Raw genomic sequence first — 12,589 nt, forward strand, 5'->3', positions numbered from 1 at the left:
TTAGTGGGTCATGAAATCAACTTGGCAATTACAATGAGTGACACAAAACACAGTAGAATAAAAAAATGTAAGAGGACACAGAAGGCTGGTGGAGTGACTGAAGTTGTAAAGCACCTGCCTAGCGAGTATGAGGCTGAGTTCAAACCCTAGCACAGAAAAAAAAAAAGAAGAAGAAAGAGGACACAGAGTGGAAGTATTATCATGAAACTTGTGCTTGTGGTTTTATATACTCATACGCACCAACTAATTAACAATGTGTAACAAATTCTGATAACAAGGCTTCTCCAAGAGATGCATGAAGGTCCTCTCCAGCCTTCCCATCAAAAGTAATAACACAGATGACAAGCTCTCCTTGTGTATTAATTTATATCATCCTCATAATGATATAATGACAGGTCTTATTCTCATCTATATCTTATCCTTGGGAAAACCAAGATACACTGAGCTCAGCTGAGTAACCAAGTCATCTAGCCATCAAGCAGCAGAGGTGGGATTTGATCCTTGAGAGTTGACTTCCATTCATGTTCCCCTGGCCTCTACCTGAAAAGCTTGGTCAGAACTCATGTCCCCCAAGACAGCCTATCCCGGTGTTCAAGTCTCAGATAAGGCTGCTAGAGTCAGGTCTAGAACAGATACCCAGTTTCCAATCTTTCTCTCCACTACACCTCATGAACAATGTTCTTAGGAAAAGGTGTTTCAGGAAGCTGAAATGAAACAAGCTTAAAATAAACAAAAGATACATAATACAAGTATATTTGATAGACAACATATTTATTTACATCACTATTTCCTTTTTACAACACTTCCACTTTTAAATAGTAAAAATTTCCAAAAAATCAGGGAGATATTTTAATAAAGAAAACTTTTACCCTATATTTTGTTTACTTACATGAATTTTCAAGAGTTCTAAATAGTTCTTTTGAAACTACAAAACAGAACTGAAGAGCTCTTAATCAAACCTTGTATCATTCTCAAAAGATTTCAGTTTAGGAATTACGCTTATTATCAGATTTTTGCAGTTTGGGTTGTTGCTTCAGGAACATGAACCTACTTCATAAATGAGCCACACTTTGGTTGCAGGCTGAAGACCTTTTGACACTTTTTGATGGTGAGCAATATTTTGATGCTTTTTAATTACACTGCTTTGATTAAGACCTTCTAGAGATTTTCTGTATAGCTGCATATGCTGTTTGTTGTGTGTATTCTCTGAGCACGCACTGCATTTAGAATGGATTCTCTCCACTTTGGCCAACTCTACAGGAGACTCACCAGGGATTCAGAACTTTACTCGTATAGGTACTGGGTACATTCTTTTCTCTTTGTCCAGTCATATTTTGGGATGCCTAATTTTCCATTGATACTGCTTACTTCTCCATATGCAAAGTGCTTACTTTTGAAAGAACTTACTATTCATACATTGACTTTCCACAGTAACAATGGTCCTGGCATCCTTTCACATCACACTGACAGATTTCATTTTTTTATTAGTGAAACTATAAGAGAGGATGGTTTTCTTAGTATTTTAAGCATGAGTTCCTCTGAACAGTTGGTATGACATCCATCAAAAAATAGAAAAGGTTAACTTTTTACCATGATCAAAGCTACAGATCACAGCAGAACCCCACAGCTCTGGCAGCATCTGTAAGAACAGCAAGGGCTGGTCTTGAACTTCATGCAGCAGCAATAGAGACGCCATCCATGAGGCGACCCTGCGGCTTTACAATGGGGAAAACAAAAGGGAGTTACAAAGTGGTAACGATTAAGAAAAGCACCAGTAGTGGAAAGGACTTTGAAATTCTTGTAACTGTTTAAATGTACAGAAGTTTTTCTCCTTTTTTTCCATTTTCTTTCTTCCCTTGAACCTAGGTGGTAACTGCATGGCCTGCTGGGACCCCACTTGCCCCTGGCACCAAGTGCTGACATCTCTAGCTGACCATGGACTACACCTGCTGGATCCACTTTAGTCAGTACTTCTCTCTCAGCCTTGTGCACTAGCTGCCCCTGCGATCTACTGCTCATGGTCCATGAAATGGAAGCTAATTGCCATTCTTGCCTAACTGGTAAGTTTTATTTTTTCTCTACTGCTCAGGGCCCTCCTATGGCTCAAGTGTTAAGTAGGCCAAAAATTTGAGCTGATAGACAAGTTCCTTTTGGGCACTCAAGAGCTCTTGTTTGAGAAAAAAGTTATTTGCAACAAACACTAGAGTGTCTAATAGTACATACAGCACAAGGATAGAAGGAGAAGATAAAAACAAACATTTTCCTTTTTCTAAGGATACTGATTGACCAAGATGTGAAACATCACAACAGAAAACTCAAAGCTAAGAATTAATACAAGTATAACGTTTTTTCTGTATAGTGGTACTGGGAATAAACATAACTGTTTTCAGCTGTAAGATTTCTGACAGTTCAGCAACATCCCAGCCAGTTATGCAGTAGTTTAAAGAATCCTTGCAAGTCATTTTATTACACAGATATACCGAAATACTTCTGTTGGGGAAAGCATGCAAGATGGTGATCAGGAATGAAACAAAATAATGTCACAAATTCACAATCAAAAGTCATTTCCTATGCCTGACGTGGAATGATTCCCCAGGGTATCATTCCCCAAGGTAGTAAATATACACAGATCTATGAATGCATGTGTACAAGTATGTGTGTACACATACACATGCACATGTAAGTACAGGTCTTTAATGTTCAACGTGGGAATGGAATGCATGAAATAGGTTCCTAGTCCCTACTGGAGGATACTCAGTTTTAGAAACAAAACTATTCCATAAGGTCAGTCTAAGAAGATAAAAGCAAGGAAGAGTATGGGGATGTTAATACAGACTAATTTATAATCCACTAAATCCTTACAAGGAAAAGTTTCCCCAAACTTGAATAAGACAGACACAAACAAGGAGGTAGGGAGCAATTAAGCCATCAATTCAAAGGCTATGGTGTGAACATACAGGGGGCCCAAGATCCATATCCACTTATATAAGTGGAGTTACAGAAGAAAACCAGAACCATCTGAGGGATAGCCCTGATTTCAGCATCTAGTAATGACTAAATCAGAGGTGGTCTGCTGAGCTAAATTAAACATTTGTTCTGGCAAACTCACTCTCTTACATGCTAACCACAATCATTATACATATTCTTTTATTGCAGGAACCTGGCAATTATATAATTCTTTAAAACTTTAGAAAGTAATCCATTTGATCTGACTCTTTTCTTTTTGGTGGCAAAGGGGTTTGAATTCAGGGCTTCGCATTTGTAATACAGACACTCACAGCTTGAGCCACTCTGCCAGTTCCATTTGATAAAAACTAGTTTCAACCAGGTGCCAGTGGCTCACATCTATAATCCTAGCTACTCAGGAGGCAGAGATTAGGAGGATCATGGTTCAAAGCCAGACTGAGGCAAATAGTTTGGGAGACCCTATCTCAATAAAACCCAATACAAAACAGGGCTGGTGGAATGGCTAGGTGGTAGAGAGCCTGCCTTGCAAGCATGAGACTCTGAGTTCAAACCCCAGTACTGCAAAAAAGAAAAAAAAAAGTAGTTACAAACTGCAATGTTAAAACACACACCTAATTAACCAGGCACCTGTGGCTCATGCCTGTAATCCTAGTTACTTGGGAGGCTGAGATCGGAGGATTATGGCCTGGGGCCAGCCCAGGCAAATAGGTCACAAGACTCTATTTCCAAAATAACCAGAGCAAAAAATTGGATTGGAAGTGTGGCTCAAATGACAAAGCACCTACTTTGCAAGTTTGAAGCCCTAAATTCAAATCCAGACCCACCAAAAGAAAAAAAAAGAGAGAGGAAAACACACTTGACTAAGCCAGAGAAAGCATGTTCAGGGATAAATCACTAAATATTTAAGAGAATAAAAAGTCTCTGAAATTAGAGTCAATAAAATAGTATGACTACAGAAACGAATAGCAATATTACAAAATTCAGATAATAAAAGTCAAACCCATCACTGCTAGTCAGTCTCAAAATATTGCTTAATGAAGTTTACAAAAGAAAATGCCTTTGCTTTTAAGATGGTGAGTTTAAAAACCAGAAAATTTCGAAGCCATACCTTTACAAAAATACTGGTAGGTATAAAACGCCTGAGCAGCTGATTTGTGAAGTTAGGAAGTCTGAGCAAGCTGATATTGAGAGATGGCAGTTGCTGGTACCCAGCCATGAGAGGATAGAAGTTATATAACATTTCCTGTTCAGTGCCAGGTAGAATACGTAATCGAATCTAATTGTAAAAAGTTAGAAAAAAATAGTCAAACGTGTATTTATAATACATACACACATGTACATATATACATTTATATGGTTAATTACCCTTAATTATTTACAAAAGATGAACACCCAAATCCTTCTTATGAAATATTAACTCTTTTATTCCATCTTCCAATCCTAGCTAGTAGAGTGGCTCAGGTGGTAGAGCACCTGCCTAGTAAGTGTAAGGCTGAGTTCAAATTTCAGTACCACCAAAAAAAAAAAAAATCTTTCAGTCACATTCTAAAATGTAGACCTAAGTAAGTACGAAGTCCAATGAGGCAGACAGGAAACAAATTAAAAGATGCATGTACAATCTCTCAGCTTCTACCAAGATCTGAAAATAATTTGTACCTGGTTAAGAAAAAGAATACTAGTCAGGTTACTGCTTTGTGTGTCTCAGACCAGGGATTTTATGTTCCCAGATGTTATAGGATAATCTGTTAAACTGTGTCTCCTTATAGATATGTCAATATAACCCAAACTAGTTGTTTCTGCTTATTTTCTTATAGCGACTTTGCCACTGTGTTAACGTAAACAACTTCCAGGAAGAAATCTTTAACAATACTTTAAAAGGAATAAAAACTTGCACAATTTGGCATTGTTTTATTTCCTAACTATTTATAAGCAAATACCTGGAAAGATCAGGACACTCAAGAGAAATTTATATATTTGAAAGTAAGAAATGTGTACTCATATGTATACGATGTGTAAGAGATAATACACAGGTATAATACCAATGTACTATAGCTTGTATATTTAATATTTTATGTCATAAATTTAAAATGGTACATGAATGTATAGTGTATTTCATATAAAACTGTATTTTGCAGAGCAAAGCTGACTAATTAGTCAGGATAGGTATTTCTAGGTATATGTTTATTCCTGTAATTATGATTAGGCCATTATTAATTAAAAAGTATTTGTTAACAATTGAGGGGTGTCTGTTATCATTCTAACAGTAGAGGATGATACTCTTACTGAAGTATGATTTTGCCTGATAGACAAACTTTCCACTTGACTTGACTGATCAAATTAAAAAGCCTGGATAATGTATTTTTAAATATAGATACAAAATAATTTCTACAAAACTTTGCTGATAGTTCAGAAGAAAACACGGCTTTTCACATTGGTATAGTCATGTATCCAAGCCTCAGATCAAGACACACACCCCCCATAGCTCCCCACACACTCCTCCCCTAGGCACTGGTAAATAAAGGTGAGATTTAAACTTCTGGGGAATTCTAACATATTATCGTATAGTCCAATGATTCATGAACTTTAGTTTTATAAGGAGTAAGAACCTATATACCTGATCTTGGTGACACGAAAAGGGAAACCCAACTTTGTGGAAAGTTGTACACAATCCTCAGAAGTGCTTAAAAATTCACTATTATCGAAACAATATAAATCATGGTCATTATAAAAAACTCCTGCTCTCGGTTTCTTGTCGACATCACGAAAGATGGTCTTTACCTGTTTGAGACCTGAGAACATGAAGGCATCACTGGGCTCCACAGAAATCTCCACATCCTGAACTAAGTTCGTCTTATTCTGCAGGTGATATTTGACAGGTAATGATTCTCTGACACGCCCAAATGATGGCAGATCTGTAGAAAGAGGACACATTTCTCTTGGCTACAAATAAATACAGCTTATTATTTGTGGGGTGTCTTTGTGAAAGAATCTCATTCAACTGATCCATGGTATAATTTCAATCATACTATCCCTGCATTTTTGCTAGGTAAGAAACTTCTTTGAGTGAACAACAGCCACAGGACTATGATAAAACAGACCAAGAAGAAAATGTCTCCTAAAAATGACTAATTTAGAAAGGTTTGGCTATCAAGAACTAAACTACACAAGTAATTTAAAAAATCCACAATTTCTCAAAGTAACCATCATAGTTCTAGAATAAGCAAAAGTTGTGCTTTAGTGAAATGCTAAGTAAAACTTTCATTTATTCATTCATTTAGATATACACTTTGTTTACATCTTTTTCTGGAATTCAGTTGTTTTGTTTTTCCTGGAACACAAAATATGGAATGCTTCGTGAATTTGTGTGTTATGCTTGCACAGGGGCCATGCTAATTTTCTGTGTCATTCCAATTTTAGTTTTTGTGCTGCTGAAGCAAGCTTTTTCAAAATTATTATAGACACTGCAGTAACAGTTGATAAAGGGAAGCTTCTCTTGAGAAAAGCATTCCAGTAAAGAAGAAAGGACAGGTATTATGTGCCACCTATGGAGAACATCCCTAATTAGCTCTGAAGTATTAGTGCCCAAAACTTGAACCTGAATCTGATCAAGCTTACAGACTGCCAATTTATAGGGATTGAGAAACATTTAAAAATGACACATATAATCAGCAAAATCCAGGCTGTGGGAAGCCCTACCGGACAAATGCCTGGTTTCTTCAAAAAAACCAGCAAGAGGAAGAGAAAAAGGAGGAGGTAAAGGTGGAAGTGGTGGTGGGGAAGGGGAGAGTGATGGGAGAAAGAAGTACTGGAACAGAGGTGGAAGAGGGTCAAATGGGAAAAGGAAGAGAGGATATAGGGGACAGGAAGCCAGCCTACATATAGATTTAGATGGACAGAATGAGACATGCATAAACTGCAGTGTATAGACCTTACAACAAACTGAAAAACATTCAGGGTCAACTAGGAAAATTCGATGATATTAAGAATTTATTGCTAATTTGCCTGTATGCATATTCAATTCTTTGTTTCTTCTCTTTCCCTCTCCCCCGACCTCTCCTTCCTTCTCTTTCACTCGTTCAACCTCTTTTGTTCAGTATGTGTAACTTGAAGCTAATTTGTACTACTGGATATCTGACTGGAGCTACAGATACAAAATCTGTATCGTTCTTACCAAACACAGCATGGAATTAACATTAAGCTTAAATAAAACAAACCTAAATTAAAAAAAAAAAAGAATTTATTGTTAATTTAAAAAGTCGTAATACTGGTATGATTATGTTTAGAAAAGGAGCCACTCTAAAGAGGCAAATTGAAATATTTACAGATGAAATGACTCTGGGATTTGTTTTAAAATAATCTGGATGAGAGAAGCAAATATAAGTTCTAGAAATGTTAGACATTTTTCATACTATAAAGCTAAAAAACTAAAGTCTCAGAAGCTGAAAGAAATATTACTGAATACTTATTATTAAGTAGTAGTACATGAACTCTTGCTACCTGCATTCACATGGAGAGGGAGATTCTCTACAATCACATGTGGCAGCGTGATGACAGTGCTGATGACAGGTGTGTTTTCCATTGCTGAAGTCCTATGGCAGAGAAGGTTATATTTTAAACTCACACTTTATGTAAAAAGCTAGCAAATCAAACACAGAAACATGTGTATTCACACGTTATTTTCAAAGAAAATCTAAATTATCCATTTCCTAAAACTTTATGTCTAGAAGTAGTTCTGTAGAAATGTTATAACCCAGAGCTACTATCTGTTCCAGCCGGGGGATAAGTCAGGAGTTGTGTCCGACTGTTAATCATGAAGCACACCATTTCACTCGGTGTCTTGGTAGCAGAACATTCTCAATGCCAAAGCAGTGCAGTGATCTGCATCATGGCACAACTCCTTATCTCATGAGAAGGGATCACAAATGGGCCCCAGACTACTTCAATAGGCACAGGTACAGAGCAGAAACTGAAGAATTAAAAGCTATTTTACTATCAGGAGGCAGAGTGGTGTTCTAACACTTGCTGAGCTAAAGCAACATTAGTTTCCCTCTGTCACTGTTGCTGTCTGACTGCTAGGGAATCCCTTATGAAAGGTCTGAATGAAGAGGGGAACAGCTGACATCATGTGCTCACTTCTCAGAGCAACAGCAAGAGGCAAAGCAGCTAAGCCCCCTGAACAGTAAACCAACTAGCTTTGGAATACTGCAGCAGCATGCTGGAGCACTAAGCATGCCTCTCAAGAGCCATTTCAACACTATCCACACACAAGTTAAACTAAACATTACAGGATAAACTCACAAGTAGGGGAAGAAAAGATAAGGCAGATTTGTTTTTAAAGAAAATTACTTATTTCTCTATTCTCATTTTTTAAATTTCAACTTTAAATGCTAACATGGTAAATACACATGTAACTCACATACATGAAAGCTCTTTAGGGTTCTCAGTAATTTCTCAAAGTGAAAAGGTTTTCTGAGGCCACAAAGTTTGAGAACTGCCATCCATAGCTTCTTATTGTCCTCTATCTTTGTGGAATTTGATATCAGACCTCTTTGAAGAACTTTCTTCTCTATGCTTTGCATTCAATTTATAAGAAGAATAATGATGTCATGGAATTACATCTACTAAACATTTTCATTGTTGCTGTGGGGTTTTGTGGAGACAGTGTCTCACTATGTAGCTCTGGTTAGCCTCTTATCTCAACCTTGTGAGTGCTGGGATTACAGACATGTACTACCATACCTAGCAACATGTCTATGTCGAATTTGGTTATCTATCATTCCCATGTATTTCTTTACACAATTCCAAATTTTACATGTAGTTCACTGATAAACAGTATTCTTTTTATGGTTTGAATATGAAATGTCCCCAGAGACTCATGAGTTGACTGCCTGGTCCCCAGTTGGTGCACAAATATTATGGGAGGTTTCTGGAGTCGTTACGAGGAGGGGCCTACTGGAGGAAGTAGGTCATCACTGCCCATCTTCCCCAGCCCTCTCCACCTCTCTGCCTCCTGTCTGCCATGAGGTGAAGAAGTACCTGCTGCCATGGTTTCCCCAAGCACATGGGGCTAGGAGACCATGGACAGTGAGCCAAAATAAATCTTCCCTCCTGTAAGCTGTTCACTCAGGTGCTTTGGTCACAATGACACACAGTAACTAAGCCCACTTATAGCTTGAAAGCACCATTGTTGGTTCACTTTCCTGCTGATGGGAAGTTAGGCTTGGCCCAGCTTTGTTTTTACTACAATAATCAGAACTACTGTGAACATTCCTAGACATACTCCTTTGTGTCCAAGTCTGAGACTCTGTCTAGGTCTGCAGGTTACAGTCATCTTCCACCTTATCAAGCACTGCCTGACAGATTTCTAAATCAATTTCTGTAATTCATACTTAACATCTTTAACATATTATTGTTAAACCTTTATTTTTTCCAAACTAGTGGAATTTGAATCTCAAATGTGGTTTTAATTTGTCATTCCCCAAGTACTATTAAGATTGAGCCTCTCTGCATACATTTATTGATCAACTGGTTCCCTCAGCTTAATTTAAACTGTGTCCTCAAATATTTTGCTCCATTTTCTGATAGGAGACTTGTCTTTCTTATGATTTATAGAAGATCTTAATATGAATACTAGTCCTGGTCACTTATACATGTTGGAAATAATTTTAATATCTTATCCCAGTTTGTACTGTCATTTCCCAGTTTGTATTTTACTTTTTGATTTTTCTTTATGATATTTTTTAGTGAGCCAAAAACTTAATTTTAATAAATCAGTTTTAGAAACTAGAACATTTCGTGCCTTACTCAAAGAAGTTCTTTTAGACCCTAAGGTCATAAAGCAATTCTCTTATATTTTCTACTAAAAGTCATAACGTTTTGCTTTTGACAATTAGATCTTTAATGCACCTGGAAAGAATTTTTTATATCTAGTCTACAGTAGAGATCTAATTTTTTCCTGAATGCACAGCCAATTATTTACCAATGATAAAACAGTTCAGCATTTCCCACTGACTTGCAATGCTATCTCAGTGAAACACCATTTCCATATATGTGTGAATCTACAGAACTATTTCTAGACTTTTCTGTACCACTGGTTTATTTACATACTCCTGAGCCAATACTACAGTGTTGACTATTATAGCTTCACAGCAAATCTTAAAATCTAGAATGGTAAGTACTACTGTCTGGTCTTTTTCTAAACTATCTTGACTATTTCTAACTTTTTGCCTTTCCATATAAATTTTAAAACTGAGTGTCAAGTTACACAAAAACAAAACAATCTACTGAAATAATAAAGGAACTACTCTGGATCTGCAGAAAAAATTAAAAGAATAATTCTTAGCATGACCATTGTGTACCTTTCCCATTTATCTAGATCTTCTTTTAATGCTCTAATGTTTTGTAGTTTTCTCCATAAAAGTAATTAAAATCTTCTATTATGCACATTCCCAGATAGCCTGGGCTAAGTCAATAACAACTTTATTTAAAGTACATTGCCTAGAGACTTTCTGATTTGTGGAAATGAAACTGAGTTTTGTACACTGACGTTATATCCAGGAACCTTGCTGAAACTCACAGTTCTTTGAGCGTTTTATGTAGATAATCCCATTGACTACATATGAGGACAGTTTCATCTGATGCTTTTCAATAGTCCTATCTTCAGATTTAGTTTGGCTAACATTTCACTTAGCATATAAGTCACAAATTGTGACAAACACAAAGTTTAATTTTTCTTTTTAGTCTTTGTATTTTCAACACATGCTTACCCATATTCATGTGACTTCTACTCTACTCGTCAGAATGCTAAATGAAAATAACAAATAATCGAAGTATTAGGATAAAAAGACAGGAAGAGATAGGGCTGAAACAATCTTTACCGCTTCCAGGAAATAATATAATGTCCAGTTGCTACTCCACCTTCACCACTTCCAACAGATGGGCATCGAAGGCAAAAGCATTCACTAGCACTCTCTCCAGTCTGTAAGACAACTACAAGAAAGAATCCCTATAATCTTATGCAATGACTGTATCTATGAGAGTCTCATATCCAAGTAACATAACAAAGAAATACCTTATTACTTAATCAATATTTATAGTATGGGACTGAGAAACTAAGGTTTGGCGATGTTAAATGACTTTCAAAGTCACAAAGTCCAGTGTTTGTGCTAATTTATCAAAGCTGTATTGTAACAGAAGCCAGTGCAGCATCTGTGGCATTTGTTCACCTGTCGCCTGCAATAAAGTCCTACTAACGCTAGTGAGTGAGCAGAGCTGGGAGATAGCGACACTCTACACGATTATTTTTCTTCTACAAATGATTTCATGTCTCCAAAGGAAACATTTTTGAGTAGACAAAGAGAAAAAATTTTAGTTACTGTAAGTACTCACAATGTTATTTTTTAAATTTCTGGCTTTCTCTGAGTAAATAGGTATTATTGATACCACTCAAATGTAAATATATCACACATTCCTTCATTATTGCCTGGTGTGGCCAGTGACCTTTTTGTGCAGGAAGATTTCCCTTCACTGGTTTTAGAGTGAATTCCCTGATGAGAAGATAAGTGTTCATCTAACTCAGGCTTCTCTAGCTTTCACCACTTTTCAGCCTAGAATGTCACTCTCACATGCAAGCAGGCAGTGGTACTATCTAATGTGTTTGAGCAAATCTGCAAGTGAAACTTTGAAATAACGACAGCACTCCTCAACATTAGGTTGCTATTTTTGTAGTTTTTCAAAGAAGAAACAATTAATGGAAGTCTAATTGTTGATAGGTAATAAACCACAGTGAAAAGGAAAAAAGCTGCATCAACTTTTACTCTGAACTCTTTTAGCAAACCAAAAAACAATACAAAAATGAACAGACACAGCTCTGGCTCTAAAGGAAGCCAGATTTATAAATAAATCATTGCAATATAATATAACAGTCTTATATTACAACTGAGTATAATTTTGTTTGGGTAAAGATCGAAACTAATTTTTATTATCTCTAAGAGCTCAAGAGGCATACAAGCTCAAAGTTCACTGAACTGAAAGGTGTTGTCCTAGGTTCAAATCTGTTCTATGAATTGTTTTGGTTGGTTTTTGTGATTTAGGAAATTAATCTTCTACTTTCCTATATTTTCCAGCTTCTTTAATAAATGTATTATTTCAAATTATAAATAATGGTAAAATTAAATCTAAAATTAGTAAGAAAAAAGAATGTTTAAAATTTTCAAACATAAGCTGGTATGGTAGCACATGCCTGTAATCCCAGCTACTTTGGAGACAGAGGTAGGAGGACTGCAGTCCAAGGCCAGCCCAGGCAAAAGTATAAGACCCTATCTAAAAAAAACCTAAAAGCAAAAGAATTGGGGGTGTGACTCAAGTGACAGAGTACTTGCCTAGCACATGAGGCCCTGAGTTCAATCCCTAATAGAATCAAAATATAAAAATATTCAAACTTGAAATAAATTACCACTTTAAAGTACATTTTTCAAAGTGTGACATCTTCAGAGTAAACCTAATCTTTTAAAATAAGGTAGCTCAAACAAATGGTAAATGACATTAATTCTAAATGTGTTTGCTTTTGTGACTAGAAGTCTCAATTTGCCTCATTTGGCAAAAATCTAACACTTACACTGCT

General features: G+C 36.4%; 1 protein-coding gene and 1 pseudogene across 2 annotated transcripts in view; both read right to left on the reverse strand.

Moving 5' to 3' along the window:
• Positions 1 to 754: 754 nt before the first annotated feature.
• Positions 755 to 12,589, reverse strand: part of Trappc11 (trafficking protein particle complex subunit 11) — a 38,434-nt gene continuing 26,599 nt past the window's right edge. For both annotated transcript variants that reach the window (XM_020169097.2, XM_074054889.1), the window contains 5 exons: positions 10,845 to 10,956; positions 7,465 to 7,556; positions 5,746 to 5,879; positions 4,076 to 4,243; positions 755 to 1,715 (listed from right to left, as the gene is read on the reverse strand). In XM_020169097.2, coding sequence (XP_020024686.1) covers positions 1,671 to 1,715; positions 4,076 to 4,243; positions 5,746 to 5,879; positions 7,465 to 7,556; positions 10,845 to 10,956 — 551 coding nt within the window. In that variant the 3' untranslated portion in view covers positions 755 to 1,670. The remainder of the gene's footprint in view (positions 1,716 to 4,075; positions 4,244 to 5,745; positions 5,880 to 7,464; positions 7,557 to 10,844; positions 10,957 to 12,589) is intronic.
• LOC141417030 (U6 spliceosomal RNA) lies at positions 6,304 to 6,404 on the reverse strand (annotated as a pseudogene).

The sequence above is a fragment of the Castor canadensis genome, chromosome 14 (assembly GCF_047511655.1).
Source record: "Castor canadensis chromosome 14, mCasCan1.hap1v2, whole genome shotgun sequence".
NCBI lineage: Eukaryota > Metazoa > Chordata > Mammalia > Rodentia > Castoridae > Castor > Castor canadensis.